This window comes from Sardina pilchardus, chromosome 19, assembly GCF_963854185.1.
Source record: "Sardina pilchardus chromosome 19, fSarPil1.1, whole genome shotgun sequence".
Classification (NCBI taxonomy): Eukaryota; Metazoa; Chordata; class Actinopteri; order Clupeiformes; family Clupeidae; genus Sardina; species Sardina pilchardus.
In genome coordinates, this window is record NC_085012.1 from 20,759,502 (window position 1) to 20,782,011 (window position 22,510).

At 40.8% G+C, this 22,510-nt stretch overlaps 1 protein-coding gene and 1 long non-coding RNA gene across 3 annotated transcripts in view; one reads left to right on the forward strand and one right to left on the reverse strand.

The window, feature by feature from the left end:
- The window catches only part of LOC134065848 (uncharacterized), a 42,303-nt gene that overhangs the window by 11,079 nt on the left and 8,714 nt on the right, over window positions 1-22,510 (forward strand). For both annotated transcript variants that reach the window (XR_009936331.1, XR_009936330.1), the window contains exons 5-6: window positions 857-942; window positions 10,235-10,386. This is a non-coding gene — a long non-coding RNA (uncharacterized LOC134065848). The remainder of the gene's footprint in view (window positions 1-856; window positions 943-10,234; window positions 10,387-22,510) is intronic.
- LOC134065837 (myosin-7-like) lies at window positions 179-22,362 on the reverse strand. Its single transcript, XM_062520930.1, has 40 exons — window positions 22,321-22,362; window positions 21,900-21,952; window positions 16,648-16,686; window positions 16,219-16,427; window positions 15,810-15,953; window positions 15,516-15,672; window positions 15,313-15,340; window positions 14,278-14,386; window positions 13,692-13,784; window positions 13,515-13,578; window positions 13,324-13,422; window positions 12,783-12,886; window positions 12,544-12,682; window positions 11,883-12,001; window positions 11,461-11,610; window positions 11,187-11,357; window positions 10,745-11,054; window positions 10,588-10,652; window positions 10,223-10,428; window positions 10,019-10,142; window positions 8,731-8,867; window positions 8,121-8,376; window positions 7,703-7,945; window positions 7,419-7,595; window positions 7,184-7,329; window positions 7,001-7,091; window positions 6,495-6,884; window positions 6,250-6,376; window positions 6,028-6,146; window positions 5,484-5,680; window positions 5,214-5,397; window positions 4,958-5,123; window positions 3,963-4,087; window positions 3,526-3,834; window positions 1,602-1,805; window positions 1,219-1,515; window positions 1,013-1,117; window positions 832-927; window positions 567-701; window positions 179-291 (listed from the first exon to the last, which is right to left on the reverse strand). The coding sequence occupies exons 4-40, from the start codon at window positions 16,417-16,419 to the stop codon at window positions 271-273; spliced, it is 5,808 nt and encodes a 1,935-aa protein (XP_062376914.1). The 5' UTR covers window positions 16,420-16,427; window positions 16,648-16,686; window positions 21,900-21,952; window positions 22,321-22,362; the 3' UTR covers window positions 179-270.

Genomic DNA, 22,510 nt, shown 5'->3' on the forward strand with positions numbered 1-22,510 from the left:
ATCAGGCAGATAGAGTTCATATTTTAAAAGTAATTAGGTTTATTGTATGAGATTCTATGGAACTCTGTTTATTTAGACCAGTTAATCTGCTGTGTGAGCATATCTGTTGTGAATGTATAAGTGGGGTTCTTGATGAATTTTACATGCAAGTTTATCATGAACATACAAACAACAGAAACACTTTTGAAGTGATTGTATTGGAATGCATTCCATTCTAAAAGCTAAAACACGGCAAAAAAGAACTTTTTAGACATGTCCATCATGAGAGCTTCACTCTTCATCGTGTCCTTTCTGCAAAAAAAATATTGTCAGCAACATGTGGATAAATATAATTGTCAGGGGTCAAAATGAACTACTATTAATCTGCCGACTACTTTGATGTTTTTCCAGCATTTCAATTATGGCTACGGCCAATTTTGAGCCGTAATGATGGTGAATGATTTTAAACATTATGAGAGAACCTAGTAATGCTAAAGGGTAAAAGTATAGTGCAATATTTTATAGTAATGTATTGGTCATGACAATCATATATTCATATTCAATACAGTGGCATCTGTTGCTCTCACCTTGCCACCTGTATCACGGCTCTTGGCTCTTATCTTGTTGACCTGAGACTCAGCTATATCAGCTCTCTCCTCAGCCTCATCCAGCTCATGCTGCAGCTTGCGGAACTTGCCCATGTTGCTATTGGCCTGCTCTTCCTGAAATGTGCACATGATTTGCATTAAATGTATTGTGTATTTGCATATTCAGCAGTTAATTGATTAAACAACTTTGATGACAGATAAAATAAGGAGAAGGAAACACTAAGGAGAAGAGAATGTCACTTACAGCCTCCTCTGATGTTCTCTTGTAGGATTTGACCTTCAGCTGCAGTTTGTCCACCAGATCCTGAAGACGATGCAAATTCTTTTTGTCCTCCTCAGTCTACAGATTGGAGAGGTGGGTGAATTTCAGCATTAAGCATTATGTATTAAAAAACGTCTTCTTGATATGGTATAATTTAATATACCTGATAGGTGAGCTCCTTGATGCGGCGCTCATATTTACGGATTCCTTTTACAGAATCACCGGCCTTCCGTTGCTCCACTTCCACCTCACTTTCCAGCTCTCTCACCTAAAAGTAGACAAATAAAGCAAATGTTGAACAAATGGTGATATGTCTACCTGTAATTATATGGAGTTGTGCACTGATTATTACAAAAACACAGCATTTACCCTGGACTCCAGCTTCTGGATCTGCTTCTTGCCACCCTTCATGGCGATTTGTTCAGCTTCATCCAGACGGTGCTGCAGGTCCTTGATGGTCTGCTCCATGTTCTTCTTCATGCGCTCCAGGTGAGCACTGGTGTCCTGCTCCTTCTTCAGCTCCTCTGCCATCATGGCAGCATCAGTGATGGCCTTCTTGGCCTTTTCCTCTGCATTCCTGCACTCCTGCACAGCCTCCTCTACTTCATTCGACAACTGTGATGTATCAGCCTCCAGCTTCTTCTTCTGGTTCAGCAGGCTGGTGTTCTATGTGGCAAGACAGAAATGTTCACATTGTGAAATAATCTCACCAATATGAATAAATCTGAAAAACACTATATTTAAGATTTTACCTGAGAGTGCAGCAGCTGCACCCTCTCACTGACGTCCAGCAGCTCCTGTTCAGCCAGTTTCCGGCCTCTCTCAGTCTGCTCCACCAGGGACCTGAGCTCATCCAATTCAGCCTGCAGCAGATTGCTGCGTCTCTCCACAATAGCAGTGTTCTCTTTGAGATCATCATTATTACGTAGAGCGTCATCCAGCTGCAGTTGGGCATCCTGCAATGTACACATGTTAAAAATGAAAACATGTATTCCCCAGATTGTTAAAGGTTACAGCCTAACCTTGTTGCAGTTATATCTTGTTTGATTGTGTTCAGCTATTCAAGATTGCTTTTTCAGACAAGATGGATGGAATATAGCCTACAGTAATACGAATTATTTTAAGATACCTTACTACATGCACAACTATCAGTAAGTGAATACACTGCAAAAAATTGCTTGTTTAATAAAATCTAACCAAGTGTTTTAATCCTATATCAAGATTTTAAAAAAAAAACTAGTTGGTATTGTTTTCACTACAAAAACAGACTCACCAAGGAAAGTTTTACTTATTTTAAGTCAATTCTTCATGAAAACAAGCAAATTGATCTGCCAATGCAGTAAGTAAATTTGTTGTAAATAGGCACATTTATCTGCCAGTGCAGTAAGTAAATTTGTCTTGATGAAGACGCCTTAAAATAAGTGAAAGTCTTCTGAAATTAAGTCAAAATGATTTTTTGAGAGAGTGCTAGGAGAGAGTGCTAGAATTGCATACTTAAAACAATACCAAATAAATTTGTGATCTTAAGTAAGGGATAATGGACGACACGCCGTTCGGTTATACAAAGTTAATGCACGTTCTAGATGGTGATAGAAAAGTGCATTAACTTTGTTTAACCGAACGGCGTGAAGTCCATTATCCCGCATATTCCACTGTTGCCACTTGCATTGTGTTCGTTTCCGGTGATACTTTAAATGTTTTAATCGCTAGAACTGTCTTGTTTGTAGAACTAATTTCCCCAGACACATTTCAACTAGTTTCTTTTTTTTTTTTTTTTTTTTAAGTATATTTTTTGGGCTTTTATGCCTTTAATGATAGGACAGCAAAGAGAGACAGGAAGTGAATGGGAGAGAGCGTTGGGGTGGGATCCGGAAAGGACCACGGGGCGGGAATCGAACCCGGCGTGCAGTGCAGGTGCCCCAGCCAGTCGCGCCACTGCCGGGGCCTCAACTAGTTTCTTAAGCTGCATTTACTACAGTAGTTCTAAATGGATGGTTGCTACGGCCAAAAGCCAGTCGTTAGTTCTCTCCCGTTGTCAAGCTGGCATATCTCAGGATTCTGATCAAAGATTCTAGAACAGAGCGCTCTGTTCTAGAATATTTGATTCTGATGAACGTTAACTTTGAAAGATCACTATTTTTCTTAGCCTACTGCCACCCAACTAGCTAAAAGCCACCTCCATCATATGCTAAATGTTACTGTGTTCTTCTGAACGTCTGAACGTCTGAATTTTACAACTTGGATGCAAGGTGACAGTTCATTTAAACTTCACAACGAGTTACGAGTTACGTCTGTGCCACTGTTACGTCAAGTTTAGGAATTTTAGGAATTTAGGAATGCACACCAATGCAGTTAGTGATCTCTTTACTGTCAATGGGATTACGGAGCTCTGTGCTGCAATGTTTTACCAAAGATCCTTAATTACTGACAAGATAGAGCAACATAATGCATCTCTATGGAAGAAAAATTAGAACAGTTCCTGTCTGCTTATAGAGGTGTGTCGTAAAGACGTCATAGTGGGATATCGATCTCTGTCAGATTGGCAAGCAGTTCAGTTCGAATGTTAACAGGTCTGCTTAAAGGGGGATTTAGCCCCCCTCCCCTTTGTGAAGACAGAATGCGGAAATGATCGAACGTTTGCGCCTCTCGCTCCGCTTTAACCCTCTCTGGTTTTACCTTCATATGTCCATGGAGACCCTTGAGCTGCTTCTGGGCCTCAGCTGCCTGCCTGTTGGCCTGGCTGAGCTGGATCTCCATCTCATTTAGGTCTCCCTCCATCTTCTTCTTCACTCTAAGAGCCTCATTCCTGCTGCGAGTCTCAGACTCCAGGGAGCTCTGCAGGGTGTCCACCACTCTCTGCTGGTTCCTCTTGGCCTGCTCCATCTCCTCATCCTTCTCGGTAAGTTTGCGCTCAATGTCAGCTTTGACCTGATTGAACTCCAGCTGAGCTCTGAGAATCTTACCCTCCTCATGTTCAAGGGTACCCTATGGAGATATAGGAACATAATAATCTACTTAGTTATATATTTCTGTAAAAAACAAGCATCCTATGATACCTTTGAATGAGGGAAACTAGTTGTCTGATCATTTTGATCTGTATAATTGTACAGTACCTCAGCTTCCTCTAGGGCAGTCTGGATCTCTGCTTTCTCTTGCTCAAGTGTCTTCCTGGCCTTCTCAAGCTCATGAATGCTCTTTCCAGTCTCACCAAGTTGCTCAGTGAGATCAGAAATTTCCTCTGGAAAGCAGATGAAGATTAGTTAGTTGTGTGGTGTCACTTTGACAATTAAATAAGTTTTGTCTTAAAGGGATATTCCGCCATTTTTGGAAATACGCTCATTTTCCACCTCCCCTCGAGCAAAACAATCGATATTTACCTTGTTCTCGTTCATCCAGCCATTCTGTGAGTCTGGCGATACATTTTAGCTTCAGCCTAGCATAGATCATTGAATCGGATTAGACCATTAGCTTCTCGCCTGCTAGCTTCATGTTTAAAAGTGACTAAGATTTCTGGTAATTTTCCCATTTAAAACGTGTCTCCTCTCAAGTTAGAAAGTGCAATAAGACCAACTGAAAATGAAACCTGGCGTTTTTCTAGGCTGATTTGACATGGAACTACACTCTCATCTGGCGTAAGAATCGAGGCAACTTGCAAACGTACCATAGGCGTAGTGATATCGTATGCAGCATCTGAAAATAGTCCCCATAGACAACAAGCAGTAGTAGTGCCAGTAGTGTGCAAGTTGCCTTGATTATTACACCAGATGAGAGTGTAGTTCCATGTCAAATCAGCCTAGAAAAACGCCAGGTTTCATTTTCAGTTGGTCTTATTGCACTTTCTAACTTGAGAGGAGACACGTTTTCAATGAGAAAATTACCAGAAATCTTAGTCACTTTTAAACATGAAGCTAGCAGGCGAGAAGCTAATGGTCTAATCCGATTCAATGATCTATGCTAGGCTGAAGCTAAAAGTTGTATCGCCAGACTCACAGAATGGCTGGATGAACGAGAACAAGGTAAATATCGATTGTTTTGCTCGAGGGGAGGTGGAAAATGAGCGTATTTCCAAAAATGGCGGAATATCCCTTTAAGGGAGCATCAAACAGACCTTGGAGATTTTTGTTCTCCCTCTTCATGGTCTCAAGGTGATCCAAAGATTCCTCATAAGAGTTCTTGAGTTTGAAGAGCTCAGTGCCAAGAGATCTGGACTCTTTCTGGGAGCTCTCCAGCTCAGTCTGGGACTCCTCATACTTCTGCTTCCACTCAGATAAGACCTGTTCAGGCGAAAATCTTTAGGTGAAATCTGATAATCATGTGAAGGAATATTGGCCATGGTGTTTTTGATCATTTCACTGTTTTCTTACCTTATCAAAGTTTCTTTGTCTCTTGTCTAGAGCAGCAGCAGCAGCATTGGATCTCTCCACATCTACCATGAGATCTTCAATCTCATTCTGCAGTCTATGCTTAGTTTTCTCCAGGGAGGAGCATTTGGCATTGACAGCCTCCACAGCTTCCTCTGCATCTTGCAGACGTTGAGCCAGCTTTTTCCTGAGGAAAAAATTATTGGAAGTGAGTGACATGTCAAAGCAATGGTTTTAAACAATTCATATAGACTCAGTTCCCCAGGGCCTTACTTGGCATCTTCCAGCTCCTCAGTCCTCTGTATGGCATCAGTCTCGTACTTGGTTCTCCACTGAGCCACCTCAGAGTTGGCCTTGGAGAGACTGCGCTGCAGCTCAGCCTTGGCCTCCTGCTCCTCCTCATACTGCTCCCTCAGGAGGTCAGAGTCGTGGCGAGCAGACTGCACTGCATGGGCTAGTGCATTCTTGGCCTGTGGATAGGATAAGATTAGACTGGGAAAACCGAGCCTGCTCTGTCGCCGATTGGATTTCGCCCTGCAGCTCAGGCTGGAAACCTACACATTTATCTATCCTGCTTCCTGTCCACATTTGATGGAACCAATCACAAACTAGCTCATCTACCAGGCACTCCTGGATCATTGGTGTAATTGGTTGAAGGACTATCCAGATGTGTACAGAGTAATTTGAATTATGCCCATTGATCATGCCTCTTGTACAGTAGAAACATAGCACAGACTTCCCAGACTAATGTTCAATCTTAAAAGTTTGAGCTTAGTCTGGTGATAATTGAAAGATTCTTTCTGCAAGTAATCAATACCTTCACTTCCTCCTCAAGTTGCCTCTTAAGATCCTCAGCCTGCTGCGTGTAGGACTGTTTGCCTCTTGTCAGTTGAGAAACAAGTGAGTCTTTCTCTTCCAACTGTCTTGCAAACTCACCTTGATGAACAGAATATACATATTTCAATTGTAATGCTTCTTTTCTTCTTTTTTTCTTGATACATGTATTAAATCAATAAGTTGTTTTTCCAATTTGACTTACCATTTTCAGTTTGAAGCTTGGCTTTCTGCATGGTGAGGTCATTGATGGAGCGCTGGCCTTCCTCAGCCTTCGTTCTGTATTCAGTCATCTGGTCCTCCAGTGTTCTGCACATCTTCTCCAAGTTTGTCTGACAAAATAATACATAATGTTGTACTGTTGTACTATTTCCTGAAAACTGTTGTCGATATAGAGAATTCAGTGAGACCCATTATACAGGTTCTTTCTTTTATACATTTTATTCAAACCTTGGCCTTGGAGACCTGCTCCATGTTGGAGACAATATCGTCCAACTCCAGACGGAGCTCACTCTTCTCCTTCTCAAGCTTTTGCTTCACTCTCTGAAGGTTGTCAATCTGCTCCCCGAGGTCAGCGACACTGTCTGCGTGCTTCTTCCTCAGTGTGGAGGCAGTGGCCTCATGTTGCAGAGTGGACTCCTCAAGGTCTCTGCGCAGCTTCTGGAACTCAGCCTCCCTCTTCTTGTTCATCTCAATCTGGGCAGCAGTGGCACCTCCAGCCTCCTCCAGCCTCTCACTGATCTCCTCCAGCTCTCTGGCCAGGTCTGCCCGCTGCTTCTCCACTTTGGCTCGGGCAGCTCTCTCAGCCTCTAACTCTTCCTCCAGCTCCTCAATGCGAGCCTAAGGATAGTAAAATAGGAAGTGTATTTTATTTGTATTTAATTCTGTGATAGATATACATATGTTTTCACTAAATGTTATATTTTATTTCTTAATAGTTTTTTATCTTCATTTACCTGCAGCTCCTTTAGTTTCTTCTGGAGCTGGGCACTCATAGCTTGTTCATCTTCAATCTTGCTATTAAGTTGACTGATCTCAAAGTCTTTCCTGTATTGAAACAGCCAATGAAAATATCAATGGAATACATGTTTTCTCTGTTTTTGTTACTTAATATATGTGATTGTCTGGTTTGTACATACTTCTTCAGCCGCTCTTCTAGCTGCTGTTTGTCATTCTCCAAGTCCATAAGACTTTCTTGGGTCAACTTTAAGTCACCCTCAAGCTTCCTCTTAGCTCTCTCAAGATCCATCCTGAGTTTCTTTTCCTGTTCCAGGGACCCTTCAAGCTATTTCGGACGGGGGAAAAAAGGAATTGTGTAAGTGTCTATCAATTTCATGCAGTGAAAAATAGATGCCTCTTGTTTTTATTGCCTACATCATCAACTTGCTGTTCCAGCTTGGTTTTGGCCTTGGTCAGAGTGTTGACTTTGTCCTCCTCACTCTGAAGGTCATCCAGCGTTTGCTGATGAGCCTCCTGCAGTGCTTTCTTCTCCTTGGTCAGCTTGGCAATGATTTCATCCAGTGCTGCCATCTCTTCAGTCAGATTTTTAACCTAAAAGTAAAGTCGACCATTGTCAAATTATTACTTGATTACTTAATTACTTGACTTGATTAGTAACATTTTCCTTGGTGATTAGACAGATTTTTAGTTCTGCTAACCTTATTCTCAGTGGCATGTTTCTCTTTCTCTACTTTAGCTAGAGTGAGCTCCAGATCATCAATATCCTTCTTTAGCTCAGAGCACTCATCCTCCAATTTCCTCTTCTTTGCAGTGAGCTCTGAATTCATCTCCTCTTCATCTTCCAGTCTCTCAGCCAGCTCCTTGGATTTGGCCTCAAGTTGGATCTTGCTCTTGATCAGACCTTCACATCGTTCCTCAGCATCACAAAGACTGTCTTGTTCCTGTAATGAAGTATTGTAGATTGATAGATTGAAGGTACAGATAAAAGTAGACATGCAGATTTGTATATGCTTTTGGATATTTCGTGGATATAGGTCGATCTTTCATTAATATATAACTTTACAATTTCACTTTGACTAATAAATAGTCGCTGGTTAAATTGTAGACTATACTCACAGTCTGGACTTGAAGTTGGAGGTCATTTTTCTCTTGGAGAATCGAAACCATTTTCTCCTCCAGCTCTTTCCTACGAGCCTCAGATTTGGCATAGGCCTCCTTCAGCTTCAGGAATTCTTCCTTCATGTTTGCCATCTCTTTCTCAGACTCAGCAGACTTCAGCAGGGGCTTGATCTTGAAGTACATTTTCATCCAGGGCCAATTCTTGACCCCCATGAATGCACGGACGTTCCACTGAATGACAAGAAGGGCATCCCTGATGATTTGAAAGGGGGGAAAATGTGCAATGAAGAGGAACACAGATGATATTATTCATTGTCTCTAAACAGAGAATTTCAAAAACATGTTGAGTGTTTAAGTGGTCACACTTTCATATATAACACATGTTGATTAAACAATGTGTTGCTTACAGAAAATAATTGCAATGAATAAATGGAATTTAGGTAAAAAAAAAAAAAGACTATCAAATTCTCAAATTACTTCACCTGCATACCTGATATGAAGAATAGTTTCTTGATCATTTGAATGATTATTAAACCACTGTTACTTGCTTGCTCTGTGTACATTTTTGTGGAATGACATCCTTCATTCAATCAGTAAACCTATTTACCTGCGTTCAACCATCTTCTGGTATTCAATTCTTGCCAGCATGCCTCTTGATCTTGATTGCAAACCAGTGATGATTAGAGCAAGACGGTCGTCTCTCATCTCCTCAAGGACACCCAGGAGACCAGCTTTGAAGAACACCTTTGAATCAACAGTTTTGTTTGGAATTAGAATGTTATGAGACTTAACATGCATTTTAGAGTTTTAGAAAGCTGCATAAAATACTGTATGTCAAAGACATTGCAAACTCTGCCAGCAGCCCAGTTGTTTATGACCCAAAAGCTCTTTAACACTTTTTAAGCGATATTAATTTGATCTTTGTGGGGTTTCCAACCCGAACCACCAACTACATTGTGCTTAGCCTGCATGGTTTATGAAAATGTCACATGTGTTAATCAGTCCTGTGCTTGTCCATTTACAATCAATATGAAATTGAACTGATGACACCTTTTAGAAAAGATACCTCAGAAAGTGTCACCGTTTTTACTTTAACATTGAAGGTTCATGAACATTGTACTGTAAAGCTAGCCTGGATGCCAGACCGAAGTTTAGCCCCGCCTCCATTCTTTTTCTGCAGGGAACTTCGGTCTGGCACTGCTCCGTTCAGCTGCTACTATTCGAGATACACTTCTGCTCGGACCAATCACATTTCACAGGGCGGGCTTTACGTGATGATTGACATATGAACAGCAGTGACGTTCACGGCTGCATGCGTCCTCGTTCAACGAGTTGGGTGTGAGACCATGTTCGCTTAGGTTGATTTTGATTGCAACAGAAACGCTATGGCTATGAATGCATAATTTGTTCATGCAGTTTGGCCTTTCGTTTATCTTAGCTATTGAAACGGAGCTTTTATCACGGATTCGCACAACTATTTCTGAACGCTTAGACCAACGAGGATATGTGGGAAAACTTCAGTTTCACTTTCACCCAGTTAAAACAGCATGTTTGGGTGATGTTGTTCCCGTTTGTTTAAAAATGTCTGTTTGCTCGTTGGGTTAACGACACACTTCCCCAGCTGTTCATTGCATACAGTTTGAAGGAATTATTTTTAAAAACGAAGGAGGATGTTTTCCATAGCCTACCCTGCTACATATTTCTGTCTTAGATTTCGCAGATACTGACAGCCAATAACTTGTTCTGTTTGGTTTGGTCTATCCAATGAGTGCAGAGCTATCCCCCCCGCACTGTATCGGTTGAATCACGCCCAATAATCGCAGCTGAATGGAGCAGTTTCAGACTCATATTCTGATAAGAATTGAGTATGACGTCGTCAGGCTACTGTAAAGCACCTTAGTGTGTCCGAATCTGTACTGCTCATGGTCAATATCCAGGGATCCAAGCAGTTTCTCTGCTCCTTTCTTGGGGTCAATGAACTGTCCCTCAGGGATAGCTGCAGGATTCAGGATACGGTATCTAAAGAGTTTAAAATAGTCCTGATATAGACATGTTCTCTCAATATTGTTATGAGAAATGTATGCTAAAACATATTTTACCTCTGTTTGAAGTCTGCATACTGGATCCTGTTGGGGAAGCCCTTTCTGCAGATCCTGATGCCTTCCAGCACACCGTTACAGCGCAGCTGGTGCATGACCAGAGGATTCTCCATGGCCCCAGGAGTCTTGGTCTCGTTGGGGATGATGCAGCGCACAAAGTGGGGGTGAGTTGATCTCAAGTTGGTCATAAGCTTGTTCAGATTCTCCTGTTGTTCAGACAATTACAACAAATATCAGTAGGACTGTGCAGAATTACAGTTGACCCATTAATCCCAGTTGACCCATTGATCTATACTTAAAAGAAAGATATGTGGTACTATTAAATGCCTTCACTTTAGTATATTAATTTAACCTGTCACACTTACCCTGTGAAGTGCAGATACAGTCTGGAAAGAGGAACCTTTCTTCTTCTTTCCACCAGCCTCTTGGACTATTAAAATATCACATCTCCATCAGCTCTTCACACAATCTTGTTAATTCATTAATGTCACAGGATTAGTTAGGAAAATATCAAGAGAATACCTGAGTCTGCACCAGCATAGTTGGCGAAGAGAGCACACAACATCTTAAGAGTTGACTTCTGAAATAGTCCGACCACGGTCTCATTGAGAGGGTCTTTGTTCTTCACCAGCCAGTTGCCAATGTTATAATCAACAGTGCCAGCATAGTGAACCAGGGAGAAATGGGCCTCTGGTCTGCCCTTGACAATCCTTGGCTTCTGGAAGCAGGCATTTTTGCCCAAATGGTTGTCATAAAGCTTAGCTTTGAATGTTGCATCACTGGCCTTGGGGAACATGCACTCCTCTTCAAGGATGGACATGATACCCATGGGCTAGAAAAGAATATGAAAACTTACACATTATTTTTATTATTATTATTATTATTATTATTAAATACAAGCTATGGAGTCATCTATGTAAAACCAAACTAGTAATAAAATAATGTAATGATCGTGATCACTCACTTTCTCAATGAGCTCTATGCAAGCAGCCAAGTCCATGCCGAAGTCAATGAACGTCCACTCAATGCCCTCCTTCTTGTACTCCTCTTGCTCCAGCACAAACATGTGGTGGTTGAAGAACTGCTGCAGCTTCTCATTAGTGAAGTTGATGCACAGTTGTTCAAAGGTGTTGAACTGAAAGACAATTGGGATTGTGTTAACATAGATCCGCTTTAACCCTCTCTGGTGTTAATATTATATATTTTGCTTAAAATGATAGTGTTTGTCTTAGCTTTACATCAAAGATCTCAAATCCAGCAATATCCAGCACACCAATATAGTGCTGGCGAGCCTGTTTGGTGTCCAAGGTTAGGTTGATCTTGACAACCATCCAGTTGAACATCTTCTCATACACTGACTTGGACAGGGCTCCGATAGAGTAGTACACCTACAGTAAGGATGAAGGGGAAATGAATAACATGAAAAATGCCAATGGATGAGGTTTGACCGCTTAATTAATGATATAATTAAACACCAACAGGCATGGGTTTATAACAGCCCTGTTATTTAAGGTAAAAATCTTGCATAGTGTACCTTTGATAGCTATACCTTGTACAACATACAGTATTAGTGACTCAGTGTAGTTAGCTACTATTAATATGTATAATGCTTATAATGCTATAATATCACAAGAGCTCTGATTCTGAATTCTGATATTACCTGATTTACATTCTGTCCTTTGGTGACCCACTCGTTTCCTACTTTGACCCTTGGGTGACACAGACCCTTGATGAGGTCAGCAGAGTTCAGGCCCATGAGGTAAGCGACTTTGTCGGCATCTGGCATTAAAACCGCACAGTTACAGTTATCTACCCATATTTAACCATAATATGTAGGGATAATGCATAGAACGCTGGTCATTATCGGGAAAATATGTCCCGACAGCACAAACAGGACCCCGGTGCGCCGGCGGATTTTCCCGATAATACGGCGTTCTTTACATTATCCCGCTTATTACACTTGCCAAAGCGAAAAAGTATACTCTACATGATATGACTGTACATTATTTATTACGGTTTCATCGTGGCTTTTGCTTAGAAACAAATAGTTTGCAACACAAGCTGAACCTGAATCAAACATTCTTTAGAACGCAGCTGATCAACCGATTGCTTTCACTTTTGAATGAAGTTCCGCCGGTGACCGGACTACTTGGGAACTTCCTTAACAGCGGTCTGTTATACTTAGCAACAGTCAGTTATTCAGAAATAACAGACCTCCGAATGTTGGGAAGGCCCATTCAAGTGAATGGAGCATTCTTCAGCATTATGAAGAGTGGTGTAATAAGTGGGAATAACATCCAACATGCAAAATGTATACACACCCTCAGTGCCATCAGCCTCTGCCTGCTCCTCTCTCTGCTTGTTCTTGAACTTCATGTTGCCATAGTGCATAATGGAACCAGTCAGCTTGTAAATACCGTTTTTCTCCTCTTGAGAAAAGCCCAGCACATCAAAGGCATCCTGTCACAAAACAAATATTCCATTAAGTAACTTAAGTCAAAGAACCCCCCCCCCCCCCCCCTGTATATGTATATGGGAAAGTGAAAGCAGGCCTACGCACATCAGTAGCCATCAGCTCATCAGCATCAACAATAGAGGCTACTTGTGTCTGTCCTTGGGAGATGAACGCGTAGTCATAAGGGTTGGCGGTGATCAACAGCATCTCTGAAGAAAGCAAGACCATAGGCCAAGTAAAGCTACTATAACTGAGCTAAGGAAAATATTTATTAATTAGACCCTGTGTCCAACAATCATGTTTTTGTGCTGACAGTGCCCTCAACCACCTTTTAACAGCGCTTTGCTCTGCACTCTCAGTGTTTGTTGTGAGGTTATGAGGTTTCCCCCTCTTCAATCATGATTGGCCGTCCAGAGAGAACAAGTGACATTGACAAGTCCATTGCTGTTCTAAAAGTTGAACAGATTTAAATACAGTCAGCGGCGACTGCGTTTTACCAGTGAGGGCGCTGAGCATTGTGAATGCTGAAATTCCTAGAATTTGTATTGAAAATAGCTGCTGTCGGTGCAAAAAACGTGATTGGTGGACACAGGCCTTTATTTCTCTTTCATGCACTCAAATGCCTGGAGATGTATGCATTTCTCACCCAGCAGCTCCGGTTTCTGTTGGGACAGGATCTGGTAGAAGATGTGGTAGTCTCTCTCAGCCTTGAGCTGAAAAGTGACCCGGGACTTCTCCAGCAGATCTGGGGGATTGAAGAGTAATTATACATTTCAAGCTATTGCTTTGGTCTCCACAGATGAAGACGGTCAAAGAGGGCTTATACTGTATACTTACAGGTCTCAATATCTGCTGAGGATAGCTTGCCATTCACACCGAAGTGGATACGGATGAATTTACCCTAGCATGGGTGACACATCAAAATTAAATACAGTATGGCAGTGATAGAAGAGTGGATTTTGAGTTGGAATTCACAAGAGTGGATTTCGAGTTGAAAATCAATAGAGGGCTTACGAATCGGGAGGAGTTGTCATTTCTGATGGTCTTGGCATTGCCAAAAGCCTCCAGAGCAGGGTTACACTGGATGATTTGATCTTCCAATGTGCCCTGGGGAAAAAATACAGAATATACTGTATCAATTCATCTTTAGAATGGAGTCTTGGAGACTCGCCTGGCCCCAGCAGTATCTCTGCGCATTTTCATTTTACTGAGAAGATACTAGTTTGGCTCCTGTCAATGTGTATTCCTCAGCCACCAGGATGGCAGGTTAATCAACAACTAGAGTTTTAGTTTTAGTTTAGTTTAGTTAGTTTTGAAATCAGAAGTGGCCGTGGTAAAAGGTAACAGTCATACCTGCAAACATCTACAAGTTGCAATTTGAAGAATACGTGAATTTATACAGGAAAGGTAAATACATAATTTCCTGATTGCCGAGTGTTGTTTATTAGCAGTTTGTAGAGGTTAGGCGAATTAGGAAATAGCATTAGGAATCACTGATCAATGTGATTGGTTAAGCTGGACCTGTGATTTCAAAGGTAACGTAAAATCCAAATCGAGTATGATTTACTACTGACACTACTGACACAGTGAGGTGATTTACCTTTTTCTCCAAACTGGGGTCCTTCTTTGAAGGGGCTGCTGCTGCAATGCTAGCAAAGTACTGGATGACTCTTTTGGTGTTAACTGTCTTTCCAGCACCAGATTCTCCGCTGTTGGTGAAAACGAAAGTATGTAAAGGTTCACTCCCTGATCAACAAGTTACCAAAAACATTAGGGGCCCTATCATGACAGTCTAAAATGCATGGTGACTGGTGAAAAGTTTTAACAAATGTTTTTGGTTGTCCAGTCCACATTGGGTGTGGTATAGTTATGAAACATTGTCAAACGTCCGGGCGCAAGAAGGTGGGTCTTATCATCATCATCATTGGTGTGTTTTGGGCATAACATCCTTTAAACCAATGAGAGTGACATCTGTAATTTCCTTTAACAGCAAGCAGTTCTCATACTTTACTCAATAATGTTCGAATGACTGAATTAAAAAAACCCGAGGACATCCTGCAGAGGAGTTGCATGATTACATCTCATGACAGTGCCTCTTCAGCTGTGCTTCATATGTGCCTCTCGCGTAATCACTTTTATCCGTCATTACCAATTTGCAAATGATGGTTGATAAGTACTAATTGTGATATGTATTTCATAATATCTTTATTATAATTATGTTTCCGATTGTAATTATGTAATTTATGTTTTCAATGGACGTGCGCTGATGCGCATTCCTGTGGATGAGAGAAGCAGGCTGCGTTGAGCTCCCGCCCATATCAATGTTGATGATGTGCTCTTAAAATAACATATAAACAACTCGCCACAGATTTCTGACCAGGTTTCCCTTGGTCAGTAGTGAATGTGTTTTAGGTAGTGTACAATGAGTGTACGTAATTTTTAGATCCCTCCTAAGGTCATTAATTACCACAACCTTTACCGTTGTTCAGTAAAAGAGACGGGCATGACGAAAAACTTGAGTCTACGATAGCAATAAGCTTTGTGTTGTGATGAATATAATAATCTATATGATCATCTATATGAACCTATCATGATAGGGCCCATAGAATCAAAGACTGTATTACAGTATACTCACGTGATAAGGACAGACTGGTTCTCTCTGTCTGTGTAATGTACAAGCATGAAATGTTAATATAAAACCAAGAACATATGTTATATTCATGAATTCGTGAAATTTATTTTTTAAAAAGATGAATTGATAATGACAATTTTATACATTATCAACATACTGTATACCCATTTAGTGCTAAGTCGGTTGCTTTAACGAAAGATCTTTACCTGTCAGCATGTACTGGTAGGCATTGTCAGAGATGGAGAAGATGTGGGGAGGGGCTTCAGATCTTTTCTTTCCTCTATAAGCTTCCACAACTTCCTGATTGTACACTGGCAACCACTTGTAGGGATTGACAGTGACACAGAACAACCCAGAGTAGGTCTGTACAAATAAACATTCAATTGATTATGACCAATGTAAGCAAATGATGCAACAGAGTAAGTTTACAGAAAGAAAGTAAGGTAAGTTTGGTCAGTTGTTTTTGCTACTATGGGACTGAGCCTCGGGTTTGTACTCACGTAGATCATCCAGGCTGCGTAACGCTCTTTGAGGTTAAACAGCACAGCAGGCTCATGCAGGAAGGTGAACATCGCCATGTCCTCAATTTTATCGAACTTTGGCGGATTCTGTTGGTGGACATTGTCCTCTTTCACAGTGACAGTCTGTGTAATAGAAACAGAATCAGTCTCTTTAGAGAATTCTCTCCTTCATCTTTGTGTAACATGTTTTGTTATAAATCTAAGCAGCTCAACTCAATCCAGTCTGAGAAACATACAAACTAATTGGCAAAATTGCATTTATATAGTAAACTGTAAGTAAGTGAGCTGTCAAATTAAAAAGAATACCTAAATGGAAAAGGTAAGGATTCAGTAAGGTCAGTAAGTAAAAACTTTGAAATGAGTTTAAGATGTATTTGCCGAACATTACCTTATCGAACTCCGTAAGAACAGTGACTTTGTCACCGTCTCTGCTTTGGACCACTCCCTTCACAAATTCAACCTCAGGGTCTGTCACGAAGCAGGCCCTCTTAATGTCAAAGGGACGAGTCTGGGCCTCCAGACGCTCCATATCTGACTTCCTCAGAAATGGGGCTGCCACCCCAAACTCTTTCATCAACGCATCTCCCATGATTTAGCCTTTGAAAAAAAACATCACTTCATTACATCACTTAAACTCTAATGAAAAGTCTAACGTGTGTTTGAGATAGCAAGATCAAAGTTTAAGTAAGTTAAGCATGTTGTATTTCCTAGTTTGTATGCTTAGTCAGATCTCAGGGCATCTTTAAGCTTCTAATGAAGAGTTTGACATGAAGTACATGTGTAATCTTGACACAAGTTATAAAACCAACTACAGTACCTTTGATGTTCACCCTCCTTTTGAATATTTGCTGTTGCCCTGAAATTCATAAGAACAGAAACAGTTTACCCAGCAAGCCCTTAAATGCAATTTTTCAGACTAAGCACTATAATGATCAAAGAATCACTATGAACTGTTGGATCGTAAAGCTCTTAGAGTTTTAGGGCAAATTAGGATTTCATTACTTTAGTTTTCTTCATTGTCTTACCTGTGTGTGATGTAATTGTGACCTGGACTGTGAGCATCCACAACTTTCTCTCTTATATACAACAAGCAACTCTCTTATAAGGGTTCTGGCAAAAATAGCCTTTGCACCTCAGTTTGGTTTCAATGGAAAGGTGGGGGCAACTGGCTATTCAGTAGTGTTAAAGCTGCAGTGTATGTTGTTTTTTTGCCAAGAAAGAAACTGGTTTCGGAGTTGATGGTCAGAAATGGACAGGAATGATGATTTGGAAGCATACGTGAAAGGTTCAGTCTTTTTCTTAGTATTCACTACCTCTGTATATTTTTTTTCTTGTGCTTTTATGCATGCCTTTGGTTTTACAGGGTGATAGGTTTCAACATCACTGGGGGAGGAGGTCCATCATTTTAATGTCAAGTCTTCTGTCCATGAAAGGATACTCACACAGAGATGGCCTTGCTTAACCAGTTACAGATTGGTTAAATATATTAGAATTAAAATGACACACTTTGTTCAAAAGTATCTTGCAATTGGATATATATATATATATAAAAAAATATTAACACCTGCTCATACGTATGTTGGATTTAGTAATAGTAAGTTGGACTGATCAGTCTGTTTTATGAAAAGGGTGTGCACATTTAGCTATCTGGTTTTGATGTAGATAATGCTATTAAAGTCAGCAGCAAATGCATGACAAAATAATGGTGATTATGGTAATAATAAATAGTAAAGGATATTAAGATTAATGTAATACATTTGTCAGTGCTCTATATGGCATATAACTCCATCTGAAATTCCCCAGTTGTTTATGAGTGTCCTCATGAGGTCAGGGGTGCCAAAATATGGCCTACATCAAAGACTAACGTGTGTTTGTTATAGCCAAGGTCAGTCAGCAAACAGCTGACGGCAAAGCATCAGTCTGCCCTCTACCACTGGCACATCATTGATGCCTTAGGCTGCGTTTAGACTGCCAGTTTGAAGTGACCCAAATCCGATGTTTTGCTCTCATGTGGCACGTATCCGATCTGTGCCACGACAGTGTAAACAGAAAAAAAACACATGAATTCCGATCTCCTCAGATCGGATACAGGCCCCTTTCGTATTTGGTTTTAAATCAGATATGGATCGGATTTGTGTGCATGTGTCTACAGTCTAAACAGACAAATCGGATATTCCAGTGCAATGCGTCCCACACGTCATTAATCTGTGACAATTTTGCGCCTGGTGACATTAGGTTACAATTCCAAGTGGGCGCGCTGGCGGAGCGTGTTAAAAGTTGCCCTTGATACTTTGATAGACTATTATGTTTCCGTAGACCATGTATTGAGAATAAAACATTTGTAGCCTACCTACCTACTTATCTACAATCGTAGGCCTATATCCAAATATGAATGGAGTCTACTGTAAATAGCCTACAACCAGAGATATTAAGCAAAAAAGTGCCAAATTCAAGCATCGCGATTTGTAGGCTGCAACTGCAGTTCTGTTTGTTTAACTTTGCTTCGTGAAATTTGAATGTGTAGACTTCTATCACATGCCATTCATTTCGTCAGTCCCTAGATCTGCTTTAAGTTAACATGAGTGCCATTTGATGTAGGCTATATAGTCACAGCAAATGCAATTAAATGAAAATAAAAAAACATGACCTAGACCTGTTCGGGTTAGTTGCATAGACAGTAAAAGAGTTAGTTGTAACACCCGTCTCTGGCAAAATTAACTGATTTTATTGTGCGAGCAATTATGATTGCGAGTTATGGATTATTTTTATGACACCCAATGAAAGATAATACAGCAACTCAGGCGCGTAGGAACGTAGTTAGCATTGGGGGGGGGGGACAAGATTATGGTCTGATTTTTTTAATATATTAATAAATAAAGGGGGCGAATTATAAGTCACACAAGACACAAAAACCTATTGTTGAAGTTTTAATGGTGCTCTGTAAGATGCAGCTTTGAAGATATGTATTTCAGTCTTCTTCTTTGATCACCTATTTTTGGAACTGAACATCTGCACATATTCAGAACACATTTCTTCCCTGAAAACGCTTCCCCGCAGCACGTTTGTAACGGTTGCAAAATCACCTTTTCACATGGTTGCATAAACGTTGCTTAAATGAAAATGTTTCTTCTTGACTTTTCATATGCCTTCTGTAAATCTTATGTCAACTGACAGATGGACGCGCGTTTCAGGCACGAATGAATGGGTTTGCCATAAGTTTAAATGGAGGCGCGGGGAGCTGTGGCTATTGTTACCTGTATGCAGACAACTCAACAAAGTTACGTGGTTAGGAGATTACTGTATGCTGCATTGCCGTGACCCCTTCCTTGTGGATTTTTCTCATTGGAATACAGCTATAACAAACGCGAAAGCTGAGATTGCGTTGCACATCAGTGTTGGAACGACTACTCAACAAACTGAGATAAGCATTGTTTTTCGTGTCTGGGAGATCTCGTTGACGTTTTGGACTGTCGGATTCTTATGCTTATTGTTTGGACTTATGGACACTGAACTTTGTTTGTTTGTGCTTTACGAAGCTTTGTGTTATTATAGCCTTCACCTCAGTGCGTAAGTTGCGCGCTAGGTGGCCACGAACTCATTGCTTAATTTGTGACACATTACAGTGTGTAGGCCTATTCATAATTCATTTGTGTGTATTCATTTGTTAGATTGTTGTATGACGTAGTTTGTAATCATTCTGCCCGTTTATCTTAAGTCAACCGAGGCCTTCAATGCGGTTGCTCATATCCGCCTGTAACCATGCGTCGTGACAGTGTGTAGGCCTACTCTTGATTATAATAAGAGGCAAATTGTTACATATTTAATTTTAAAAGCATATAATATAGGATGAACAAAGTGTGGACTTGCTATATTAAATCCAGGTAAGATAGGCTATTTGCACGTCCGATTTTGCAAGTGACTACATTAAAAAAAACACCAGCCGTCTGTAAGACCAAAGACCAAAACTTATTTAGGCTATCGTAGACTAGGCTACTGTATTCGCCCACAGTAGGCTATCCTCTTAACTTTTTCGAAAATAATGAAAGAAGGTAGTATATTAAAGACATGGACTGCGAGATAGCCTTCAGCAGCTTTAGGCACTCAAGGTGAGAAAGTGCTCCATGCTGCATTATTGAGACGGGCTTCGTTTCGGGAAACATTCTTAAAACACAATGTGAAAGACCTCCGATGCGCACTGATAGCTATAGTTATGGGGCCGTAACTCAGGAGGATATAATTGAGCCTAAGCAATCAACAACGTCTGTACTTTGCAGCGTTTTTTTTTCGTCCAACATTGCGGGTGTCCCGGCCCCCCGGTTCCTACGCGCCTGCAGCAACTTCAAATATCAGTGTTGGACCAATTGCTTCTGACATGTAAGAAATAAGCAGTTCATCAACTATATTAACAGGTTTTATCAAGTCGACATGACCAAAATAAGCCTATTTAAAGGTTATTGTGAGCTAGCATAATACCGTATGGTTTGCAATGGCTAATCACTCATACAACTAGCTTAAGTCATACATTTGGACCTTTTTTTGTTGATTATATATGAAAACAGATGTTCTTTGTTTAAGCCAGCAGTGTTTTGTGTTAAAATATGTTATAGGATTCACGATTTTTTAGCACTGTTACAACTGTAGCCTAGGCCTACCGCACTTTTTTTTATGGCTGCGTAGGTTGGAACAAAGGTAGGCCTACATTAGCCTGATAAACCAGCCTAAATGGATTGGATGTCTAATTTAGTCTGGCCTCGATCAATGGATACAACGGAACATTGTTGGTGAGCACAACCCGTTGTCTTTCAAACCGTGTCTGTGCCTATAGGCCAACGCTCCCTCAAAACCCCGCCCCAGAGCCCTCTGCCCCGCCCGCGTTGGTTCAAAACACATCTCTGCGTTGTGATTGGTTTAGTTGCCATCTGCCAGATTCAGGGCAGTGTTTTCAAAATGTTCAATGGACCGAGGCCAGACCCAAATGCAGGCAAAACATTTTGCCGTCCAGCAGTTGGCGCTGGTTTTCCAGGCTAGGCCTACATGTCACTGTTAAGTTAAGTTATTAACAAACTGCAACATATTTGTTACATTCTGTTTCAACTTTCATGGAGTAGAGATGTATGACTCTGTTCTGGTCAAGTTTCACTGCTCTCAAGTCTATCGTCTTTGTGTAAAGCTAGTTTGAACTGAGAAAATAAAAAAGTGTTACAATTGTGCTGGTTCTCGCCTACAAGAAACTTTTAGCCCATGCCATGCGGACCATTTCAAGTGTCTGGCAAATGTAAACACACATGATCGGATTTGGGTCACTGGCGAAAGTAGATGTAAACATGCAATCAAAAAAATCGAATGAGCACAAAATCGGAATTGAGCATATCCGATCTGCAGTCTAAATGCAGCCTTAATGTAGCATATTGCTACACCAACACTGAGTTGGATTTACAGGTAAAGTTATCAGTTGGCTCCAATTACACATACAGCAGAGGAGCTTCTTTGTTAACATCAGCAGCAAATCTTCAAGAACAATTAGATTTCCTCATAGCTATGCTTATGACTCCCAAATGTAGGCCTACATGGCCCTTTCCCCTACTGACTGGTCCTCTTGTTCTCTGGTCCTCAATATATCAAACAACTTAATCAATGTCCTTGAGACATAAAAGCAATAATCAAATCAGCTTTTTGCTACTTCAAAAACACTGGCAAACTGAGAGTTCTGATATCAAACACATCAAAAATCCATCCAACTGTTTCAGGTGACACAAAATACATTAGTTAGGGCTCTCGTTAACAAATAAGTAAACACTCTATCCCAACACCTACAGTCTGTCTCTACATTAGCTTCCACTCACATGATTGCTCGTTTATGAATCACTAAATGGAATGGGACAAAAATTACCTATCAGACATAGTTGAATAGTACACACCCTTCAGACCTCTCAAGTTTCAGAAGAAATACTTGCTTGTAAAACCCATTATTGCATGTGCACACTGATTTATCCCTGTGTATGACATGCGCTGTATAAATAAACTTGACTTAACTATTTTTTTAGTGATATTTTCATGTGTAAATCTCACCTTGTTTTGGTCAAGCCTTTAGTTGATCTGTTACCCAGATATGATGTCAATTGCTGTAAGTGAACAGACAAGAAGCATTCAGATCCAACAGTGTTACAGCAGCAGCGCTGCAGGTACACCCTGAGTCCTTGTACAGAATGCTGTATGTCTGTCTCTCACTTAGGATGTGTAGTCAGTTATGCCTCTGTATCCACTACCCAAATGTCTGTTGATCCATTTAGCTATCATTCTGGCTATCCTCTTCCATCTAACTTGATCAATCTATCTGTCTGTCTATCTACAGTATCTATCTATCCTCTTCCATCTAATTTGATCAATCTACCTGTCTATCTATCTATCTATCTATCTATCTATCTATCTATCTATCTATCTATCCACCTGTTTGTCTGCTCCTCTTAGTAGCAGCAGATTGAATACTTACCTCTAGGTTGGTCTTTGTTGTATCTGGTGTCAAGGCCATGGTTGATTTACCCTTTTTGTAGTGGATGGTCCATCCTAATATGGACAGAGCATCAACTGACTCCCACCACACCAGAGTTTTGTCAAAGGAAAACTGGCCAAAAGGGTGGAGGCACGTGGCAACAATTGGCTTATCCAGACAGGAGGGGACA